We start from the raw sequence: 24851 nt of genomic DNA on the forward strand, positions 1-24851 counted from the left end.
ATGGAAAAAAGTCGAACGTCTGCGGTGACTAAACCCTAGTAGGGTGCTGTCAATAGCCTTTTTACGTAATGATGGATCTTCATATGTTTTTTTCATATAAAAACCAATCTTATTTGGCGAGTTATGTGAATCTAAATTTGCCGTTGTATGCTTTTTTCTGTATACTATTTGCAAGAATCATTTTAAAACAGACGAAAACGAAATTCTCATTTCAATAATTGCAGTTAATTATACTCAGCTGAGCAGAGCTCACAGAGTATATTAATTTTGTACGCATAACGGTACCACGTAACGGCATAAACTAAACGATATAGATATAGACTTCTATATATCAAAATTATCTGGGCAAGAAAAGAAATTCCTTTAGCGATGTTCCGTCCGTCCATCCGTCTCTCCGTAAACACGATAACTTGAGTAAATGCCTCATACATTCCGCCAGGACGTGAAGATCATGTGTACATGGCGCATGTATGTAGATAATATTGTAGATTTAGTATCTAAGAGACATGAGAATAACGTTTGTATTTTAGGTGATTTCAACTTAGGGAATCTAGGCTGGGCAGCCGTGGATGATAGTTTAGTCTTGTATCCGAATTTTTTTTTTTTTTTTTTTTATAATATTACTTTATTTGCAATCTGTCATGTTAACATTCATCAAATGTGATACTTTTTTAAAAGTAGCAGATTATAAAAATAAATATAAAACATATTTCATTGCAGTATTACTTCAATTCAATTTTTGGTTTTCTTAACAATTATGGCATATATATTTGGTGTACATGTGTACATATGTACGTATGAGCATAAATACTTAATTTCTAAAAGGCAAATCAAGGACGTGAAACCTTTTAAGTCGTTTTGTTTCTTCACTATAATCTAATAAGCATATTGCAAGGGTATTGCTGTGATCGCTTAGTTCGAGGTTCAAGTATCTATTGGATAGCCTCCGCACTTCTTCTTTGACATAGGGAATTTCAAGGTCACTATGTATGCTTTCGTTTGTAATAAGCCATGGCGCATTTAGTATCATTATAAGTGTCTTTGATTGGTATCGCTGTAGAATTTCGATATTAGAATTGGCAGCCGTGCCTTACAGCTGTATACCGTATGTCCAGACTGGTTTTAAAATCGCTTTGTATAATCGGATTTTGTTCTCAAGGCTTAGTTCAGACTTTGCTCCAAGGAGCCAGTACATTTTGTTTGTCTTTATTTTAAGTTGTTGGCGCTTTGCTTTAATATGGTCTTTCCACGTAAGTCTTCGATCTAGGTGCATTCCAAGATATCTTACTGAGTTCTTCTGTGGAATAGGTGTGGCATTTATGTTTACTTGAGGACAGTTTTCTCTTCTGGTAGTGAAAGTCACATGAACAGATTTGTCGGTATTCACTTTAACATTCCATTTTTTCATCCATGTTTCTATTTTCATCAGCTCGGGCTGAATATGTGATGTAGCACTTGTTGGAGTTTCGCCCAGTGACAATAAAGCAGTGTCATCAGAAAAAGTTGCAATCATAACCTCGTCAGTCGTTAGAAAGTCAAAGTGTATATCGTATAAACGACAAGTCCCAGCACACTACCTTGGGGCACCCCGGCCTCAATTGAGTGTATTTCGGAACGCTCATTCCTGTTGTATCCGAATAACGTTAATAATTTTTCTGAAACATATGTTGTTGATAACTTACTGAACGCGAATCTTACCCACGTAAATACCTTTATTAATAACTTGTCTAGGACGTTGGATCAAATTTTTATTAGTGATAACATGACTTTTTCACTCCCCGAATGTCTTGATCCTCTCTCTTGCCATGGCTTACATCATGTTCCACTAGTTTTGCAATTAGAATTTTATGAGTTTAAAAAAAGCACAAACTGTCTAACTCGCCTGCTTTTAAAGAAAAATATGTATATTATTCAAATCAATTTAAATCCCTAAGAAATCGGCTCCATAAAAAATATGTTGAGAAATTTGAATGCGACATTAAGTATAATCCGAAATCTTTATGGTGCTACGTTAGAGCTAAAAAGTCATGCTCTAGCATCCCATCTCATGTTTTTTACAATGAAACCTCTGCATACTCTCTTACTGATGCCGTCAACCTTTTTGCAGATTTCTTCAGTTCAAACTTCGAGTCTGATACTGTTTTGCCTGATGTGGTTGAACATACTGATGTTGATACTCAAATAAATTTTGATGAACTTTCCATATCACTTGATGATGTTATTCGGGGAATTTTGGTGTTAAAGTCCTCAAAACAATTTGATGTGGATGGACTGTGTTCTTTTTTGCTAAAAAAAATGCCGTTGCAATTGCTGATCCGATTTTTATTAATTTTCAATAAATCTATAAAGCGGGGAGATTTTATTAATGCCTGGAAAGTAACCTCCATTACTCCAACTTTCAAGAGTGGCAATATTGGCAACTACCGCCCAATATCAAAACTTTCCACAATATCGAAACTTTTCGAAATTATAATTAAGGAAAAGATATCGTTTGCGGTATAAAGTATTATTTCACCCAACCAGCATGGTTTTATGTCCGGTAGGTCGACTGTGACTAATCTTGCTGTTTTTCTGAATATTGTCTCTCTGTCTTTAATTATAGAGCACAAGTAGATACCATCTACACTGATTTTTCTAAGGCCTTCGATAAAGCCAGCCATAAATTACTACTTTTAAAACTTACTGATCTGAGATTTCACTCCAATATTCTATCATGGGTGAAGTCTTACCTGGCGGATCGGAGTTGTGCTGTTGTGGTCGATGGTGTCAGTTCTCATTCTTTTACCGCGACATCTGGTGTTCCTCAAGGTAGTGTCCTAGACCTCTCCTATTCGTAATTTTTATTAATGACATACGTCATTGCTTCATTTACTCGAATTTTTTGTTGTACGCAGATGACTTGAAAATTTTTATATCAGTCACAAAACAGGCAGATTCCGTTCGGCTGCAGTCAGATTTTGACAGAGTAATAGATTGGTGTAGTAGGAATTGCTTACATTTAAATATTAATAAGTGCTTTCACATCTCATTTGCAAAATCCCGTAATGGTTATAACACCTCGTATCATATTGGTGTTTCTGTTTTGAAAACTGTTGATGAATTATCAGATCTTGGAGTTGTCTTCGATGCTAAATTTCTCTTTCAAAGTCAACTTAACTGTGTTATTGCTAAGTCATATTCAATGCTTGCGTTCATTCGCCGCTATAGCTCGGATTTCCATGATCCATATACGTTAAAGCTACTACATACATCGCTTGTACGGTCTAAACTGGAATATGCTTCCTCCGTTTGGAGACCATACCACGCTTGTCATATACAGCGACTTGAAATGATCCAGAAAACAATTTTGCGTTTTGTGCTCGGGTCATTACGTTTTCAGGATCCCTTACCTTCTTACTACTCTAGATGTCTACTTATAAGACTGAAGTCCCTGGATAGTAGAAGATCCATTCTAGCGCTGACATTTATTTATGATTTGATAGGGGGCACGATTGACTCGTCATTTCTTTTGGAGCGTATTCGGTTCAATATACCATCTAGAACACTTCGAAATCATGATATTTTTTTATTGGATAGAGCCAGAACAACATATGTCGCTAATTCGCCTATTGCTAGGGCATTGCAGGAATTCAATATTCTTACTAATTCCAGAGAAATTTATTTTTCAGTAAATAAATCAAAGTTTAAACTTCTACTAAATGATTTGTAAGGATATTTTAATTTGTCCTAGATTTACTTTGAAATAAATAAATAAATAAATTTTGAGGTGTCTTAATGAAATTTGGTATGTACGTTCCTGGATACTCATCTCAGATCTATATTTAAAATGAACAAAATCGGACTATAACCACGCCCATTTTTTCGATATCGAAAATTTTGAAAAACCGAAAAAATGCGATAATTCATTACCAAAGACGGATAAAGCGATGAGACTTGGTAGGTGGGTTGATCTTATGACGCAGAAGAGAAAACTAGTAAAACTTTGGACAATGGGCGTGGCACCGCCCACTTTTAATAGAAGGTAATTTAAAAGGTTTGCTAAGTGTAATTTGGCAGCTGGGTATTTAGTGTTCGGTTACACCCGAACTTAGCCTTTCTTACTTGTTTTAGTTGAGTGGTTTTTCGCAAACCGTATGATATATTTACTGTATGCTGCTTTGTGCAAAAAACCAATAAACAACTCAAAAAATTTTCGAAATCTTTTGTACTTTTTTCTTTCATAGATAATTGCAGGATTTCCTCGGGATCCAAGGTTATTCGAGGGCTTTATTTTTTTGTTTTTTGTTAAGACCTATGGAACCAATTTAGGGCATTTTAACAAAAATTCCAGCGCTCTTTCGGAATTAGCTCGGAATATTGAAAATATTTTCGAAACATTTGCGAAATTTATATTCATCGCGCTCTAAACAAAGCAGCTGGATATTTCTAATTAACTTTAAAATTACTTTTTGAAATTCTTCGGAACTCTTCGGAGTCTTTTCGAAATGATTCCAGGGTTCATGGAACTTTACGATGATAACTTCAGACACAAATAAAATAATTAAAAAAAAAATTTTTAGTTAAACGGTTTTATTGAAAACAATACTTACATGATGTAATAATAATACTAAAAGCTAGGAAATAATTAGATAGGTCCTAGGTATTAGTCATCACACTCCTCGTCAATCTAGGGCGTTGATCAGACAATTAAATAAAAGCATTGGGCGCGTGAAATATTAAGCTATTGCATAGATTTTATCGCGGGCTTGGCGACTAAGTCAAAAAAAACCGTAACGGATATTTGTCAAAAAAGATCCGAAAAGGCTCGAAAAGGTTCGAAAAGGTTCGTAAAGTTTCGGTGTTAGCAACAGGCCAAATACATAAAATTGGATCTCTATCATAAACAGCGGTGGGCACCACACCATTTACACGGTTACCAAATTGAGAATGTGTTAGTAAACACGAACGCGTAGTGAGCACGAAAGCAAAATCAATTATTTATTTAGTTTGATTTCAATGCTTGAACGATAAACATGTGTCACACGCACTCTTTGGTACTATGTTTTAAGCGCTTGCGACACTTTTTCACCGTACGACCATCAAAATCAAACTAAAAGAGCTGTCGTTGATTTTCACGAAGTAGCCATTGTGCTATCGCTTATCGTATACATATATGGTCGCTTACAAGCCAACCTAATAAAACCGCACTGCGTTTTTTTAGCGCACGCAAACAACCGTCGTTTTTTGCCCTTACCCAAATAAGCATGCGTTGCGACAATGTAAAGCATGTGTGCAAACGTCAAATCTAAATGTCACGCAGAACAAAAATTGGAAATCGAGTTAGGTTTTCACGCAGCAAATTCAATTTGAGTTGCTCTCATACAAGTTGTATGTGTATGAGACATTTTTGAGAGAAAATGACTTGCGTGTGTTTATATTAGGTTGGCTTGTTAGCAGGTGCTAAGCTCACGCCCACCCCGGATCATAAAGTTAAAGTTGAAGTGAATGTTAAAGTTAAAACGAAAGTTAAAGTTAAAGTTAAAGTTGAAGTTAAAGTTAAAGTTAAAGTAAAGTTAAAGTTAAAGTTAAAGTTGAAGTTAAAGTTAAAGTTAAAGTTAAAGTTAAAGTTAAAGTTAAAGTTAAAGTTAAAGTTAAAGTTATAGTTATAGTTAAAGTTAAATTAAACTTAAACTTAAACTTAAAGTTAAAGTTAAAATTAAAGTTAAAGTTAAAGCTAACGTTAAAGTTAAAATTAAAGTTAAAGTTAAAGTTAAAAATAAAGTTAAAGTTAAAGTTAAAATTAAAGTTAAAGTTAAAGTTGAAGTTAAAGTTAAAGTTGAAGTTAAATGTAAAGTTAAAGTTAAAGTTGAAGATAAAGTTAAAGTAAAAGTTACAGTTAAAGTTAAAGTTAAAGTTAAAATTAAAGTTAAAGTTAAACTGAATGTTAAAGTTAAAGTTAAAGTTAAATTTAAAGTTAAAATTAAAGTTAAAGTTAAAGTGAATGGTAAAATTGAAGCAAAAGTTAAAGCTAAAGTTAAAAATAAAGTTAAAGTTAAAGTTAAAATGAAAGCTAAAGTTAAAGTCATAGTTAAAGTTAAAGTTAAAGTTAAGGTTAAAGTTGAAGCTAAAGTTAAAGTTTAAGTTAAAGTTAAAGTTAAAGTTAAAGTAAAGTTAAAGTCAAAGTTAAAGTTAAAGAAAAGGTTAAAGTTAAAGTTAAAGTTAAATTTAAAGTTAAAGTTACAGTTAAAGTTAAAGCTAAAGTGAAAGTTAAAGTTAAAGTTAAATTTAAAGTTAAAGTTAAACTTAAAGTTAAAGTTACAGTTAAAGTTAAAGTTAAAGTTAAAGTTAAAGTGAATGTTAAAGTTAAAGTTAAAAAAAAAGTTAAAGTTAAAGTGAATGTTAAAGTTAAAGTGATAGTTAAAGTTAAAAATAAAGTTAAAGTTAAAGTGATAGTTAAAGTTAAAAATAAAGTTAAAGTTAAAGTGAAAGTTAAATATTAACTTCTCATTTATTCAATAAAAGTAAAAAATGTGTTTTCTTATCGGTCACCACGCTTAAAAAGGTTAACTTGAATTAATATAAAAAAAAATAAAATGTTGCATAAATATTATAATTGCATAAGTTGATAATATGCAATAGCTTTACCGCGGCAGTCCCCGAGTGCCACACGTCCTTTTTTATTTTATTTAGTGACTCATTATTACAAGAACTGTTTCCCGACAATTTGTTACAATCTAAGTCCGCAATACATAATCCTTCCAAAGACTTTACTCGACTCTGCGCCACGTATGCTTGTCCCTCCTCCAACTCCAAAAATTTTGATGTCACTTCTACCGGACTGTATGTAATATTTGTTCCAAATATGTGCCAAATCGGTCTACAAATACGACTTTTTTGAATGTCTCGATCCTTGCGCCACCTAGCGGCGATTTTTTTCATAGGTCGCTTTCTATTCTTGTATGTATTATATGTTCCAGATATGAGCCAAATCGTACCACAAATGCGATTTTTTTGGATATCCCGATCCTTGCGCCACCTAGCCGCGATTTTTCCTTATTATTGCATTGTCATCGGGTTCTGAACTATATTCCGAATTTCAAGATTGTAGCTTATCGAGAAGTTACTTAAATTTCAAGTACACAATTCGTTCACAACGGTCGTGCAGCCGTGCGGCCGGCCTGTCAAGTCAAGCTAAATAAAACCGGTTAAAAACTAAGCAGTTCCAAAAAAAAGTAAGCGCCTCAAAAAAAATTTGCCGTTTTCAAACCAGTTACCGTTTTTTAAATACTAAGTGGTAACAATACAAGAAAGAGCTTCAAAAATTCATGTTCCAAAAGAAACCGATTAATGTAAGTTACACTAAATGAACGGATTTTAAACATCTAAGCATTTCAAAAAAATTACCAGTAGGTAGCTAGTTCCAAAAAGAGGTCAGGTGCAAAAAACGTCCCTTTCCAAAAAAATGTACCACTCCATTATGAGAAATAAACGATTGAAAAAAAGTTTACAATTCCAAAAAAACAACGGATATCTTGACCATTGTTCTAAAAAAAAGAGTTGTTATGTTTATTTCGGTTATGGTAAGTCATCTCAAAAGCTCACATGAAACTAAATAAAATTTGGTGTGATGTTGGCCGATCATATTTAGGTCCATTCCCAGACTAATATATGAAAGCATTAAAAGGAAAAATTTCATTTCAAATTTGAGAGTGGTTCTAAAATAGTTCCGAACTGATTTTGATAAGATAACGATTTAGTCTTTTACTTTATAAAATTTTACATCAAAGTTTTCAACTACTTTTCAGAAATTTTTATAGCGTTTTCGGTAACACAGTTTTGTAACTCTTTCAGTAGTTGTGAATACTGTGTAAAATAAAAGTGTACTATTTAAGTGACCACCACTGTACAAATTAACACCACGCAGAGATCTCCTGAAAACAGGAAACTTATAGCTTACATTTTTCGGGTATTTAGTATAGGTTTTAATATTGCCATATATTTAGTATAATTGTTGTTGTAATAACATAAAGATATAACAGCTGTTGTGTTGATTTCTGGGGAACGGACCATTAAGTATTTGTAAAAAATATCATCCTAGTTTAAATGACTTGGACTGAGTTTTATTAAGAAAGAATGATTGAAATTTTTGGACTATGAAAATTCATATAGTGGTGAGCGCAGTACTTTCTCAATTGCCTTTCTTTCGTACTATTATTATTCAAAGCAGGAGCATCCTGCTATGCAAGGTAAAGAAAGGGGTACATTTGTAGTGCGGTGCTTTTCTAAGGGGGTCGCCGCACGGCAATGATTTGGCAAACACTTCCAGTGTATTTCTGCCATAAAGTACTACTCAGTTCATCTGCATAGATAGGAGAACTACCCGGCAAATTTTGGGACAAAATTAAAAAAAAAACCACGCTATTTGGAAAGAAGCTCGCCTTAAATCTCTTCGTAGTTAAAATTTGTTTTTTTTTTATTTAAAAACAATTTGATAAAAAAAAAATCAACATATCCAATAAAACAAATATAAAAGAAAAAATTGGTCAAACAAAGAACCAGATATTTCTGACCCACGAAATCTGAAAATACATTAATATATTTATCTTAATCCTACTTTGCATCATACTGAACAAGGTAAAAGGAAAAAAGTTCATATAAAAAATATTGTTTAAAAAATAAGCACGCATTTTACTGTTATTTGGGAAGGAGTTTAAGGAGTTTATCTAGTCATATTTGAAATCAATATCAGGGAATTTCCTAGTTATTAATGAAAAGTTAATATTTTAGTGAACGTTGGAAACAAAAGAAAAATTGTGTTTCTTTGCAACTTTTTGGGCAACTTTGATAAAAACGAACAAATTAATAATATTAATAAATATGGCAAAATACATCCTTTCAGTAGACGGCGGAGGCATAAGAGGCATCATACCAGCGATGATATTAGCAGAAATAGAAAAGAGAGCAAAAAAACCTATTTCTCAAATTTTTGATCTAGTGGCTGGTACTTCGACAGGTGGTATTGTTGTTGCTGGATTATGTAAAAAAGATAGGCGAGGAAATCCTCAATACTCTGCAAATGACTTAGTTGAACTCTATAAGGAAGATGGGCCACATATCTTCAAGTCTTCATTTTTTAGGCGAAAAATACTATCGTGGTTTAGCGGTACACAATACCCATACGAAAACATCGAGTTTATATTAGAGAAGTATTTTGGTGACGATATTCTAAAAAACACTTTAAATAACGTGTTGATTCCAAGTTATGATATTCACAATAACTGTCCATTTTTTTTCAAAAGCTGGAAAGAAGACAGGAATTTTATCAAGTTGAAAGATGCACTCAGAGCCACAACAGCAGCACCAACATACTTCGAACCTAAGCACTTAAATGTTAAGCAAGAGAAAAGAGTGTTAGTGGATGGAGGAGTGTTTGCGCATAACCCAGCGGCTTGTGCGTATGCAAATAGCAAACAACTTTTCCCTAATGCACAAATAGTGCTGCTGTCCATTGGCACTGGTCGACTATCTAATCCCATAAAGCATGAAGAACTGGGAAAAATAGGATGGGTAAAGACTCTTTTAAATGTGATGTTTGCGTCCAGCCTTGATGTGGTGAATTACCAACTAGATAAAATAATGGACGACAGATATATAAGAATACAATCACAACTGACAATAGCATCGACTGAGATGGATAATGTAACATCTAGAAATATTAAAAGTCTTCAGCTAGAAGCAAATGCGGCGATAGAGGACAACCAGGAAGTAATAGATGGATTTGTGAAATACCAAGCAAGATAAAGAACTTATATTAAAAAGCAAAGAAGGGCTTAAAGAATATAATTTCGTCCAAAAAACATAAAGCCGTAACTAAAAATCAAGAAGTTAAAATTTCAATTTCATGGACAAAACCTCTAAAACAGAAAATGTCAAAAAAGATAAAAATGGAATGAAAGAAATAATAAAAAGCTTCATAACAAAGAAAGCAAAACCCGTACAAAAAGAGCTTTGTACATTTTTTTATATATTTGTGAATATATGTATGTTGGTATTTTGATAATGTTTCTAAACATTTTATGTAAAAATGTATGTAGGTATATAAAATTACGAAAGTAAGTAAGAAAACTCCGCAGCCTTAAGCGCATACTCTTTCGAATTTACAATAAAATATCACCAAATATGTACATTAGGGCATTTCTTATTTAACTTTAGAAATTTTTTTGATAAGCTACGAAACAAGAGTCCTAAAATTGTGAGTTAAGGTAAGGTGTCCTATAGCCAATATGGTTTAGCACGATAAGCGATTCAATGCAAAGGCGAAACGATGATAGTTATTTTCAAGCATTTTGTCCAGAACTTAAGCTGTAAAGCTTCATTTTAAATCAATGTTAGGTTAAGTTGAGAAGGCGTGCATGGGGATTTTCTCACACCTTCACTTCAAGACATTTTGCCAATTGTGAGCGCTTTCGTTAAGTGACTGGTGGGAGCACATTCGTCCAACACAATACTCTCTTACTAATCCTCAGCAAACATAGTGTGCTCGAAAGCTGCCTGAGAGAATCTGCAATGAGCGCTGTTTGTAACTATATGCCATCGTCGAAGAATCGGTGCAATAGCACAGCGTCCTGTGATGACGCTCGTAAGAAATGTTTTGAAGGAAAGGGAAGAAAAGTAAAGGAAAGGAAATGAAAGGTATGTTATAGATGTGTTATCGATTTGTTATCGAGGTGTTATATGTTTGCCATCAGTGCAAAAGGCTATTAACGTGCTATCAGTTTTTTATGTACGAGTAATTTATTTGTTATCAAAAAGTTATCTATCTTCGATCGAAAATTTGTCAATCATTTTTAAAAAAGTTATCGATATGCTATGAAAAAGTTTCCAATGGGATATCGAAAAGTTACCGCTTTGTGGCCGAAATATTAAAAATTTGTTATTGGCCTATTTACCTATGTTATGAAACATATACGGATAAAACTTGAATATAAAATCGATGACATATCTGTAACAAACCGATAAGAAATCCATAAGAAGCCAGTGACTCGGCAATAACAAGCCGATAAAAACCGCTGGCTCGAAGACACTAATTTGCTATCGATAATAAACCGATAGTTACTCAATATTAAAACAATGACTTGCGCTACGGTTATTACCGATAAAAAGCGCTCCTCAAATAACCCCATTATTTTTTTGTTTGTTCTGGTAAAGTGCCCCCTGTTGTGATTCAACTTCGACCCCTGAGCGAGTTTCGTTAATTAAAAACATCAGTTAGCTAGACGTACACACCTGTATTTTTACTTATCGAACTTTTTTTTTTAGTTTGAGGGGGTAGCTTGTCCTTTAGGACTTCAGAATCAACTCGGCTGGTACACAGAAAGCTCTTTGCCCTCATAGTGTATTCTTTGATCCTAAAGATAACCCAGTACATTCATTCCCATTGGTATTGCTGTTTAAGGCCTAATAAGATCTGTAGAGAACTACAAAAGAGTGTGCTCTAATTCCTTGAAGTGAATCGCACTAGTCTCTGACAAGCGCAGACCATTATATTAAGGGGCGGTAGTGGTTCTAGTTCAGTTCCCTCGCAGTCCTTTCAACTGATACTTTAACATTTTGATGTTCTACGAGAAGGTAATTGCTTCTCCTTGCAGTCCTTTTAAATGCGTTCGTAACTTATTGAGTCGTATTTTCTGAAATTGTCGTTGCTTTTGATTGGTTACTTTAATTCAAGGCTCGTCACTTCATAGTAAAATTGTGCAGACTCGATTCCCACGAATTGTTACGCTATTTCTATGAATGTGTCAGTCGTCGCTAAACAAGAAAAGTACCAACATCGGAGGAGAATATATATATATATATATATATATATATATATATATATATATATATATATATATTGTTTGTTTACGCATTTCCAAATAACATATTTGCAAACAAACGCTCATGCGCATAATTTAAAGCTTTCAAGTATTAGCATTACGTTTTATTTTAATAAAATAATATTTCCACAGCATATTTACGAAGTATTTGTTTAATGTAAGCAAACAATGCGTGCATTACTCGTTGATCAATGACTCTACCACTGCCACTACGATAATAATACTCTTACAAACACAGTCAATGATTTAGTTTTGAAGAGCTCTGCTTCAAAATTCACATTGCTTCGACCTAAGCACCATTGGTATAATGATTGCTGCCAACTTTCCCGCCCTGCATCCGATAGGCAACAGTTCGGCGATAGTCATGAAACCAGTAATGCGAGACTGTAGCGTTGCGTACCTGTCTCACATATTCGCTGCCGGGTTCTTTTATTATTTGCTACCTTTACCGTTGTTGATGCAGCCTCCTATTGTATTAAATAATTTTTTTTTTGAAGATTAACAAGACCACTTGTTGTGTGAAAAAGTTTAGAAAATAATGCATACCGTAACTTTTATACATACATACATAGCTGCTTATCTAAACACACATTTCTGTTTATTTACAAGAGATAATTAAGACATTGGCGGCCACCGTGGTGTGATGGTAGCGTGCTCCGCCTACCACACCGGATGCCCTGGGTTCAAACCCCGGGCAAAGCAACATCAAAAATTTTAGAAATAAGGTTTTTCAATTAGAAGAAAATTTTTCTAAGCGGGGTCGCCCCTCGGCAGTGTTTGGCAAGCGCTCCGGGTGTATTTCTGCCATGAAAAGCTCTCAGTGAAAACTCATCTGCCTTGCAGATGCCGTTCGGAGTCGGCATAAAATCATGTAGGTCCCGTCCGGCCAATTTGTAGGGAAAATCAAGAGGAGCACGACGCAAATTGGAAGAGAAGCTCGGCCTTAGATCTCTTCGGAGGTTATCGCGCCTTATATTTATTTTTTTTTATAATTAAGACATTCAACAGGTTTCTGGCTGAATGCTACAAAGCAATTTTAAGTTTTAGGTGTACAGGGTAAATTAATGCAATACAAGTAGATTCTAGGCTGCTTATCTCCTGTTGGTGTTCTGGTATACATACACATTTGAATGTATATTTATATAACCTACCAGAAAATTAAGCTTACTTAAACCCAATTTTGAATAAAAGCTAATGAATTTCTAATGCCGATGTCCAAAAACAAAGTCGTGTATATTGAACTTAGTTAACCGAATTTGCTTTGAGAACGACCATTAAAAATCCCAGGAGGAATGTAACGGATGAAAATCATTAAAACATCTGGTAGTGAGTAGTTGGTACAGTAAATGCATCAGCCCATACATTTATTTTGGCCGAACGAGTGCATTCCTGCTATAAAAAGGCGTTCCGTAAATTACATCAATTATCGAGTAGCTAGCTCTTTAAACAATTTTTTCGCCTTTAGCGAAGAAGTTATGAATTTCGCGGTGGTCACGATAAAGGTTATGGTGGCTGGGATGCTCTACGGTGCAAAGACGGCAGCAATGCCGTCGAATCAAATGAGTATAAGGGTTATATTTGAAATCGAGCTGATATGATAGTCACTTCATGTGATATCACGAGGGACCTCTGTACCTTCGAAGTTTGCTTCTCAGGTTCTAGAGCAGCAGCCACACAATGCAAACTATCCTAACTGGCCAAACTTCGCCGCGATAAAACAAATATGAAGGAATAATAATCCGATAGTTTTGTCTTCTCTCGCCTTCATAAAAAAAAAAACAAAAATTGGTATGGCGCTGAAAAAGGAGGGAAAATAGCGAGTTTCGAAAAAGATCTCACACCGGAAATATTGTCAGACAAGCTGATTTAAGCAAAAATAGTTTTAAACTACGGAGTCGATAGAATTTGCTACCCTGCATATTCCAGCAGAGAAATTATTCCTTTGGAAGCATGACGTTGATAGCTTTTGAAGGCGAAGATCTACACTGTATGGGAAAATGAATTTAAATGAGTTTGATTTAAACCGCAATGAAGTCGTTTGTACAATTCGTGAGTTATGGAGAAGAGGAAACGACTGAAAGCTTTGCCGGTCCTCCTACAGGCAACTTACACCCGCATATGTACATATGTATGAGTACATAATTTTACTACATACATTGTACTAGGTATGCCAATATTTTTGATTTTTACAATTCCGGAATTCTCGGGATCCCCTAACCGCATACAAACCACCCGATTTGGGGCTGGCTTTCCACATTTCTCGATTTCACTAGCGCTAACGCTCAATCACCAAAAATTAAAAAACACGTATCAAGTGCGTATAAAAACATGCAACATTTAATACCATGTGGTCATAAGGAATAACTGCTTAAGTCCTGCGTAAAAGGATAGGTGCTAGACCCTTATTCCTTGTCACCATATGGTACTAAATGAAGCATACTTTTCGAGCTATCGAGTTTTAGCGTTAGCGAAGGTTGGAATTTGGGGGCAGATCCCGCTTTTTTATTTTGACTGTGGTTTCCACGAAGTGACTGATTGGCCTATTCGTTTCTCGAGCATTTGTCGGTTCTGGTTCCATCGTGAGTACTTGCAGGAAGTGTGTTCAACATCGTCCTCGTGACGTTTTTTATCCTGTGCCCGGGACGCATTTGGGTAACGTGTTAATTTATCTCGCCAAAGTTTCTGGTGATCCATGCTTCAACATTTTTGCTTTTAGTTTCGCTGTCCATCAATCTGCCGTTTTGTTCATTTTTGCCACAACCTAAACGCTCAACTCAGGAAGCGCTAAGTGTAAACTTTCACTTGACGCCTCTACAAGTCTTCGTGCAGGGATTAGCCGCAAGAGGAGCTTTACAACTAATAGAACACAACATGCGGAGATCAGCTAAGCGTGGACACTCGACGATCGTGAACGATATGACGAAGGGTAACTAAGCGGAATAATAACCGACCTAACATCCAAAACCGACCACATTACAGCGGTTTTGGACTTCCAGGTTCAGAACATACGATACGAGGAATGGGAATTAGGCCTAGACAATGGCAGGATATTACAATCTACACCGACGGCGCGAAAATGGTAACGTGAACTGGAGCTGGAATGTAATCAGTTATCTCCTGGGTAGAATCGAAGAATATGAGAGCAGGGAAACGGACTTGCTATGGACCAAAAGGGTTGACTGCGAAGACTCAAGGTCCTTATGGCCATGCTTGGATAGGTAAGGCACAAGCTTCCTTCTCAAACTGAACAAATCTGCGGTTAGGGTAATTACGGGTTTCATCACAGGTCATTGTGCTATCGCACCAATGCTCCGATGGTGGCGAACATCAACAAGCTACCTCTGCAGAAGCTGTCAGGGTGAGGAGGTAGAGGAGTCGATCTACCACCTTCTCCCTCCTGTTTGTAATGTGTCCCACATGACAGCAACCATCTGTTTAACCAACGCTTGTAACACCCCTCTCATTAGGGTCCACCCCTGTTGAAACAGCAAGTTTCCTTGAACTCCCGTTAGAGGATATTAATAACAATTTGTGATCGGTCGCACCTATTGGATGGCGCGAAGCACTCCTACAACACAATAACAACCAAGATCCCGGGATTGGTATCCCTAGTACGTACATATGGAAATGAATATATTTAATATTTATATACATATCTATGTTAGCTTGTATCCTTTCCAAACGGCGTATAAGTCTGACAAAGTGGATTTGAGCTATTTCGCTCGCATATAGACCCTTAAGTGTCAGCCGAAATCCACTTGATGATCTTGGATGAACAAATGGTGTCAGCATTGATTGACACGCCGAACTTCAAACACAATATAAGTTATTAAGTTTTGCAAAAGTTCATGATTGTGAGACTAGCTTTGAGGAAGGGTTAATAAGGTGTATGAACATGAACATAGTCCTTTTGGCATAAAAAGAAGGTCTGTAAACAAATCTGGAGATGTGTAGAAAAAAATGCTACTCGCATTAATTCAGAGGGAAGCCTGGAACGAATCTTCTCTTTAACTATTCTTTATGAATTATTACTTTCAGGGATTAATTAAAAGTGCAAGTAAATTTTTTTTACCACTTTGAAAAACTTTTTCTTCTCCTTAGCCAGATCTAACCGGGTTCACGCTAATAAGACAGAGGTGCAATATCCCAAATTGGACTACATCTAAGTTAGGAGGGGTGACCCTGCAGGAGAATCCATACACAAAAAAATCTAGGAATCATTCTAGATAGTCAATTGTCGTCGAAGCTAAACGTGGAGAAGAGAAAGAGGAAGGCCTCGACGGCAATTTTTGCATGCAAAAGAATGCTGGGGTGGCTACTGCACTGAATGCCATTCTGCGTATTCAACCTGTAGACCTGATGGCGAAGAACATAGCGTTAACAACTGCAACGAGGCTCAGTGCATCATCAGTTACTGGGCTAACAGACTACCCAATTCCATATCTGCGCTTCGACGGGACTCTTAGAGTCATAACAGGGGTAGTCTGCCCATATGGCAGACGAGGCGATCCAAAGTAATGGAAGGAGTAAGGTCTGTCGTATACTGTACTGATCCAGAAATAAACAGGTCTTACAGCTGCCAGATCATTGTAGTGTTTTTTTTTTCAGGCGGAAGTAGTAGCCGTGAGTAAAGCAGTAGAAATACTCGACGAAAATAGGTTAAACTTCAGCCGTGTCAACCTTAATATTGACAGCCAAGCAATCTCTGTAAAGAATCGAGTTAGGGAAAAATATACATTTATGCTGGGTCCCTGGCCGTATGGGAATAGAAGGAAATGAAAAAGCGTTTGAGTTAGCTAAACAGGACGCATTGCATTGTATCATAAACGTTCCAATCAGATTGGGAGAGATTTAAAGACAAGCGGGAAAGGCGTGGAACCAAACGCGGGATTGCAAGCTGTCGAAGATCAGTTACTGTTATCATTGAAAAGAGAGAACTGTATGCTCTTGTTTAGTATTCTTACTGACACGCCCTTTTGGCGTCTCATGCTTTTAAATTGGGCGTAGTTAGTAAAAGCAGATGTTGGAGTGTAAGATGGAGAAGAAAACGATCGAGCATTATTTGTGCTCATGTGCTACGCTTGGCACGCTAAGACTCCAGCTATTGAAAGCTATTGAAGTGGTTCAGCTATCAAATGTAAAAGCAGCAACTGTCATAGGTGCTAGAAATATTCTAGCGTTTGCCAAAAGCACGGAGTTATTTTAGAACATGTTGTTGTTGTTGTAGCGATAGGGATACTCCCCAAAGGCTTTGGGGAGTGTTATCGATGTGATGGTCCTTTAACGGATACAGATCCGGTACGCTCCCGTAACACAGAACCATTAAGGTGCTAGCCCGGCCATCTCGGAAACGATTTATATGGCCATATTAAACCTTCAGTTATCCGGGATATCACTATGGCCCGGGACCCAGATAATATTAATTGTAAAATAATTGGATGCAATCGCAAGCGAGGTCAGGCAATCCCAGACCACCCTCGTTCGCAGTGTAGTTGAGCTGAAGGCCTTGATAGCCACTTGACTATCAGAGTAGATGTTAAATTCCCTAACCGTAGTAGCACTGGATAGCATTTCATCCACCGCATCCTTAATACCAGCAACTTCCGCTTGGAATACACTGCAGTGATCAGCCAACTTAAACTTGCGGCTTATATTTAGCTCTTAACAAAACCGCGTCCTTCCTGGCCCTATCTTCTACATTTAGTCTCCAGGATAGTCTCTTGTCCAAACCAATCGCGAAATATTTAACCCTATCAGAAAGTACAAGAGGTACCCCTCCAATCGAGGGAGTTCTGAAATCGGCCATCTATATCTCCTTGTAAAAAGAACCAATTCCGTTTTTCCCGGGTTGACCGCCAATCCACTTGATTCAGCCCACCTAGCCACAGTATCCAGGTAGCCCTGCAGATCATCGCGCAGGGTGCCCAGAAATTTGCCTCTGACTAAGATAGCGAGGTCATCTGCATAGGCAACCACCCGACAACCATTGGCTTCCAGCTCCACAAGAAGCTCGTTGACTACCACAACCCAGAGCAGATTAGATAGGATACCCCTGTGGCGTGCCCCTGCACACCTTCCTTTCAAATATGGCCCTTACCCACTCCGCTGCGAAAGTTCGGCCGCATAGAAGTTTGCTAATAAATTCAACCACAGCCGCCTCGACTCCTTAACCCACCAGAGTTCTTCCTATTGCCCCTGGTAAGACATTGTTAAAGCCCTCTCGATGTCTAGAGGCACCCAGAGCAAACCTTTTGTATTCTAGGGACCCCTCTATTTGCTTTACAATCGAATAGAGAGCCGTTTCCTTCGATCTGCCCTTGCAGTGCGCATGCTGTGAAGCCGACAGTAACCTCCGAGGTATCCTTTCCCGTAGGTACAGGTCAATCAACCGCTCAAACGTCTTAAGAAGAAACGAGGAGAGACTGATTCGCCTGAAATCCTTAGGTGATACATGAGAGCTTCTGCCGGCCTTCGGAATGAAGATAACCCTAACCGTGTGCCAAGACTTGGGAATATAGTTAAGTCTGAGGCAGTTAGCGTAGATGATGGCCTACTAGCGGCACGAAATCCGTAAAGACATTTGAAGTTGGGCAGGAATAATTCCATCCGAGCCCGGAGACTTATAGGGCTTGAACGCCCCTATAGCCCAGGTTATTTGACTTTCCCGTAGTGGAATGGCAGGCACTTCTGCATGGCCAACGACCGCCGACCATGTAGGCGAAGATCCCTGTGCAACTGGGACATCGGGTAAATGATTGTCTAGTAAAAGCTTTAGGGACTCCTCGCTACTCTTCTACCAGTCCCCAACATCATCTCTCAGATACCCCAGAGGAGCGGGTTTCCTAGACAGTATTTTTCTAAGCCTCGCGGATTCATTCCAGCCTTCTACGTTTTCGCATAAGCTTCGCCATGAATCTCGCTTGGCTATCCTTATTTCATATTTATAAATGCCCAGACTCACCTTATAGAGCTCCCAGTCCGAGGGTAATTTACTCTTGGCTCTGTTAAAGAGCCGCCGACTGGACGATCTTAGGTCGTCAAGAGTATCCGACCACCAGGGCGGCTTGCCCTTCCCCCCGTAAGTTTTCAATGGACAGGACAGTTGAAAGGCGCTGTTGCTTGCTGAGGTTAAGTTTTCCACCAGAAGGTCTATCTCAGATTCGGACAAGTGCGAACTAACGGTAGGCGCCGCAGGTAATAGCTCTCCCAGCTTCCTACAATACAAGTCCCAGTTAGACTTTTAGGGTTCCTAAAAGATATTTTACCGGGACGTTCTTCGTTCAGCGAGAACTGAATATATCGGTGACCAGAGAAGGAGTGCTCGTTGAGAACCCTCTAGCCAGATATCCGACCATCCAATTCTCTACTAACCAGGGTGAGGTCCAGGATCTCCTCCCTTACCGCATTAATAAAAGTCGGGTCATTCCCCCTATTACGTATACAAAGGCCCTCATCTACTATAAAAGTAAATAAAGACTCACCTCTAGTGTTGGTATCCGAGGTTCCTCAGATGCTATGATGGGCATTAGCATAAGGCAACGATGATCACGCCAACACCTCTCCGCCTTGCTTCAGCGGTGATTGCGCCTAGTATCGCAGGTGGCAGGCCTACCTGCCTCCCCATGCACCAAGGTGTTGAATTTTCCAGTCCTTAATCCAGAAATCTTTCTGCCGTTACTACTCAGCCACGGCTCCTGGACAAGGACTATATTCACTCCGCCTTTTTCAAGGCAGAGCAACAAATTTGACGGATTTTCATCAAAACCACTCTTCTTCCGCACCCCATTCTTGGCGGATTCGTGTTAGTCGTGTCCATTCTATAAAGTTCCCCCTATAAGCCGCTATCCGGAGTCGATTGTGTAGTCGCCCTTCAACGGTCTCGTGGTTATCTATGCTACGCAGTGAGGCCACGCGAGGTTTGACGCATTACCTTATGGGTAATGCGTTCAGAGCCAGACTGGACGCAAAGGTGGAACATTTTCAACCGCACCTACACCACCAACTTAACGGCCACGGCTGCAACATTAGCCTACCAGCCATTTCGGTAGGGTTTCACCCCGACCTACTAAGGTATCAGAATACCGGACCTACCAGCCCAAAGTCATCAAGTCAAAAATCTAAGTCAATAATCAAAAGCCCTAATAATCCAGTTCGTCACCGTTGGGTTACGATCTTGACATTTAACAGAGTCCTCCCTCCCCTGACCTCTGCACAATGACTCAGGGGTGCGGGTTTTATCGAGTTGTCCTCTCTAGATCCGCCATTATCAGTAAAAGCAGGGGCATCTCGTGCAGCACGTGATAACTAATCACGCGTGACAGTTCGTTACTATGGCCGATCTAAGACTGACAACAGTCCCTGATCCAGAGCCTGGAACCACGTATGATATCCAAGCCAAATATCTCAGCCCCCTTACGACAGGCATACCTACCGCGGGTGTATTCTGACCCCCTAACTCGCTGAGGGTATTTTAGAACATAGATCCTTGGTGTTTGATATGGTTATTCAGTTCTTTTGTTAAACAAACTCCTGGTAGCACTATGGACTTATTCAGCTAATGTGTGATAATCATTTTCACAAAAACCGATTTAATTTAGATTTTGAACCAAATTTGGTTCGGTTATACATGGTTATATGTAAATATACTTTCTGGCATAACCGAAAAATACTGTAACGTCTGTTTTCGATGAAACCAGCCTTACAGCTTTTGTAGGTTTTGTCGAAAGTTGCAAACTCATTATGAACTCAATGTTGGATCTTGCAGTCAAAATTAAAATTTTTTGAAAAGATTTACATTTACAGACAAATTTCAGATTTAAGTTCAAACTTTTAAATTTTATTAGAATCCGGTAAAATCAACATCTAAATCTTAAGAAAAACTAATTTGTTAATTAGATAAAAAAAATTGTATACCGTAGTTGCCATTTGCCAAGACTTATAAGGTCGGTCCTGAAGGAAAAATTTCTCGATCAAAGCTGATGCACTTTATTCTTACACTTATTCTCTCTCTATTCCTTTTACATGCTTTCAACTGGCGAATTTAAGATAACGATGTCCTAGGCTGTGCAAATTGTGCCCGTTTCATTACATTTTCTATAGCTCCGAAATATGTAAATATTTCCAGTTTCGAACTAGATAGTTTATTGGCACTATTCCAATTGTTCCGAACTAGTGTATAAAATTACAGTTAATATTCTATTCTTTTGTTGATTGTATTGGGTTATTTCCGAACCAGACCGAAATTCTATATACTGTTTCTACTAGTACTACTTTATGCCCTTTTTGTTTTACAGTGTAGGAAAAGAAGGCACCAGAGATCTGCTTTGGGTACTAATAGAATTAGTGCACTTAGTCATGAGCCAAAAAATTTTGTCTAAATGTGTACTTAGTCAAGTACAGAAAAATACTATGAGTGACTAGCACATAAAATAGAAAATACATACGAGTGCCCCGCAACACATATGTCCCATACATATATACATATATGACATTGTTGAGTATAAACTGAAATCATAGTAGCTTTAACTCAGTAGCACGTTGGTTTCGTGTATAATACACTATATACTTCGTTTATTATCGGCCTTTCTTTAGCGCTGTATTCAGTTTAGTTTCGTGTACATCGTTGTGTTACTAGCGTCAGAAGACTGATATGACTATATTCATTTTATTGCACTGCTAGTCTTACTTATTCCAATTGGTGTTTTTGTATAACACAGTTGACTTTCTTGCTCAATAAGAAAATTGAGTACTGAAATGCTTCTGATACTTAGCATAGACTTGACTTGACTTGGCGTAAACTTGGCTACTTAGCCACGATTATACTCCACTTAGTGCATACAATCTGGCATCATAATCAGCTGTCATTTTATTGTGAAATATTTGCTACAAAATGTAGTGGTTTTTAAACAAAAGTTAATCTTGAGTACTACAATTAATTTATGAGTGTAAAAATTAATAAATGAAATAAAAATAAATGTCAATTTGTATGACAAAATGTCAAAATGAAATAGAAACAAACAAATGGCATCTCAAAATGTAAACGTCACTTAGAACTTACACAGAAAATCAAAATTTAACAGACTTCTAAAGTCAAGTTAAGTGTTGCTAAGTTTGGAGTAATCAGTAACATACAATGTTCATTTAACAGAACTGTAAGTGACAGTTCTCAAGTCAAGTCAAGTCTATGCTAAGTATGAGTAATGTGCCCTTTATTCATTTTAAGAAGCATGACTATGTAAATGTGTTTTAGTGGATATAAGTGTTTGATATTTGGGGGACTCATGTAACCGTATAAATGCCTTATAAAGTGTGTAAACATATAAATTTATCTAGTTTACGCACGAGCTGTCAAATTTTGTATGAAAAATCATTTACACAATTTGTATAAATTTACGCGCACATTTCATTGTGTAAACGCGGTAAACTCAAAGGAATGCAACCTTGCAGACATTACAGCAGGCATTTTCATCAAAAACCTCCAACATCAGCAAGTAAAGGCGTTTTAGTTTTGATTTTTCACTTAGTCTTGGCATTTTTTAATTTGTATAACAATCAAAAAATGTTGTTCGGCAATAATACAGCTGATAAACAATCAAGTTTATCAAGAGTATTACTAGGTGCGTTCATATAACAGCGTGTGTAAATGGATATAATTTTACACCTTATAAGTTTATATGCTATCATGAGTCCCCCTATTCTTTGTTTGTGTACGCACTAATACTCATTTTTTGGTTAGTCCACTAATAACATTAAAAGATGAATAATTACAGCTCACTGGAGGGCACACTCATATTCGAAGCTCCTTCAAGCAGTAGACGTTTTTTTGTATTGGCTATCTATTTATGAAATAAATTCCAAATATAAAATATGAAACCCTAAACATATAATTTCAAACGAACTAGTATTTATTTGGTAATTTATGTCTAGTTCAGAGCCAGCAATTTTTATCGCTAGTTACTCACATCCCTTGATGGAATTTATATTTTAGAGTAGAAAAACGAACACACAAAACAATAGAAGGATAATAACAGACAGAGTTCACACAGCTTGTTCTTTGAAATAATTTATTTTATTCGTTCTTAATGCATTTTTATTTTGCGCATCCCTGCACTTCGCCACATTTGGCTATTTGTGCAAAATAAGTTAAGCGTGACTGCTGATTCAACGATTAAGTTTCGATAGTTCTATTATCTCCATCAGTTTCTGAAAAGCTGTTGGTCAAGCATTCCCTGGAAAATTCTAAATTTTTGCCGATTTTCAAACTGCTATACTTATTATCTGTCAATTTCAATATATTTTAAATATATTACATTACTAAGGAAAACATTTTAAAATTAGTATCACCTTAAAAAAAAATTGAAAACTTAAATAAGATCCAGCCGTAGTGTCCTTAGCAACCATCTTTCTAATTCCTGCATATTTAATAGCTAAAAAAATTCAGAATGCTTATTTGAGGAAATTGACGGAGCCTGTACCTAAAATAGCAAACGAGTGGAAATTTATATGTTTTAACAGTGCTTTAGAAAACCACTGCATCAATTCTTTCATGTAGGACATGAATAAGAATAAGAATTGAAATTTCAAAACGCGACAAACACGAATGTACCGTATAAACCATCAAATTATTACACAGACATTTTTTTTTTTGTTGAATAAACGTAATTCCATGATACAAAAAATGGAGGTAGTTCCATTTAGCGTGACGTTAGCCACTTGACTTTTGCGGGGCAATGACAATTTCACCAAAAACAAGGTACCAGGTTGAAAAATGTTACACATTTTTCTAAAATTGATGGATTTCATATTAACGAATAGGACTAAATTACTTTCATAGTTATTTTAATTAAAAAAGAAAAAACAATGAGCCCCATGCATTAGAAATATTTTAATACGAAATATCAGCCTAGAAAAGAATGTTTTTAATAAGTTTTTCGAGCTCCCGAAAATTTTTTTGGTGGAAGAAACGTGGATCGAAGTATGCAAAGCAAGGGAATATAGCCCGTACGTTTGCTCAGAACATTTTGACAAAACATACACGTTTGTCAATTACTTGCTCAAAGCAGGTCCCTTATAAATCGACACAGCAATTTCTTGATAAATTGGCTAAAGGTCCACATTTTTTAAAGCGTTGCGCTTTAGGAGGGAATTGTTAAACCATTTTTTAGGGAGAATTATCCACTATTTTTCAATAAAATTGCTTGTTTTACTGTATTCTCAATGGATATACATATATGCACATAAATCGTGCTAAAGCATATTATTATTGTCTCAGATGACAATTGCTTTTTCATCCTAAAGGAAATTTCCATCCTGAAAAACCACAATTTCGCCTTAAACAGTAACGGTATGGCAACGCTTCTGGCAAAACAACAAACATTATGAAACTTCAAAAATCTCCAAATACGTCAAACATTTTTGAGTGGAACTACCTTCTTTTTTGTATCATGCGTAATTCAATAATATTTTTTATAACTTTGCTACAAGTGTTACCAAAGGCAGCTATTGTAGTTTTTTAGATATTATACATTTCGCAGAAACTTCACCTAACTCACCATAACCACGAAGTCTGGTAAATTTTTTTTTGTGTTACACCGTCTCGTACATGCTTAGTTTGGGTTTTTCACCACAAATATTTCGCAAAAAGGTTTTTAGTCACATTTAGACATGTAGATACCAGATGTCTGAAAAAGTTATAGTTTGTCTTTGATTAAGGTTGAAAACAGAAAAACTTCGCACGATTTGCCCCGCACCAATCGCGAAATGTACCTGCTATATAAAAATTAAAATCAGCTTACCCATTTGCATTTTCGTCAGCTATCAATGTTGTTACCGTAAGCAAGCCAACTTACCAACTAAACAAACGTCCAACCAACCATAGGAATGCTGCAAATCCCTGAAAAAACGAGGGGAATCTTGCGATCGATTTTTGAGTAACTTGAGGGTGAGCTAGAGACTTGAAACTTGGGCCGTGGGCAGAACCCGGTGACAATGTAACAT

At 36.8% G+C, this 24851-nt stretch overlaps 1 protein-coding gene across 1 annotated transcript; it reads left to right on the forward strand.

The window, feature by feature from the left end:
- Positions 1-8856: 8856 nt before the first annotated feature.
- LOC137248737 (uncharacterized) lies at positions 8857-10127 on the forward strand. The gene has a single exon (XM_067779646.1). The coding sequence runs from the start codon at positions 8857-8859 to the stop codon at positions 9778-9780; it is 924 nt and encodes a 307-aa protein (XP_067635747.1). The 3' UTR covers positions 9781-10127.
- Positions 10128-24851: the final 14724 nt, after the last annotated feature.

This window comes from Eurosta solidaginis, chromosome 4 (assembly GCF_040869045.1).
Source record: "Eurosta solidaginis isolate ZX-2024a chromosome 4, ASM4086904v1, whole genome shotgun sequence".
Lineage (NCBI taxonomy): Eukaryota > Metazoa > Arthropoda > Insecta > Diptera > Tephritidae > Eurosta > Eurosta solidaginis.

Bases quoted from the DNA above. Each gene is read 5' to 3' on its own strand.
- LOC137248737 (XM_067779646.1), top strand. From the start codon at position 8,857: ATGGCAAAATACATCCTTTCAGTAGACGGCGGAGGCATAAGAGGCATC.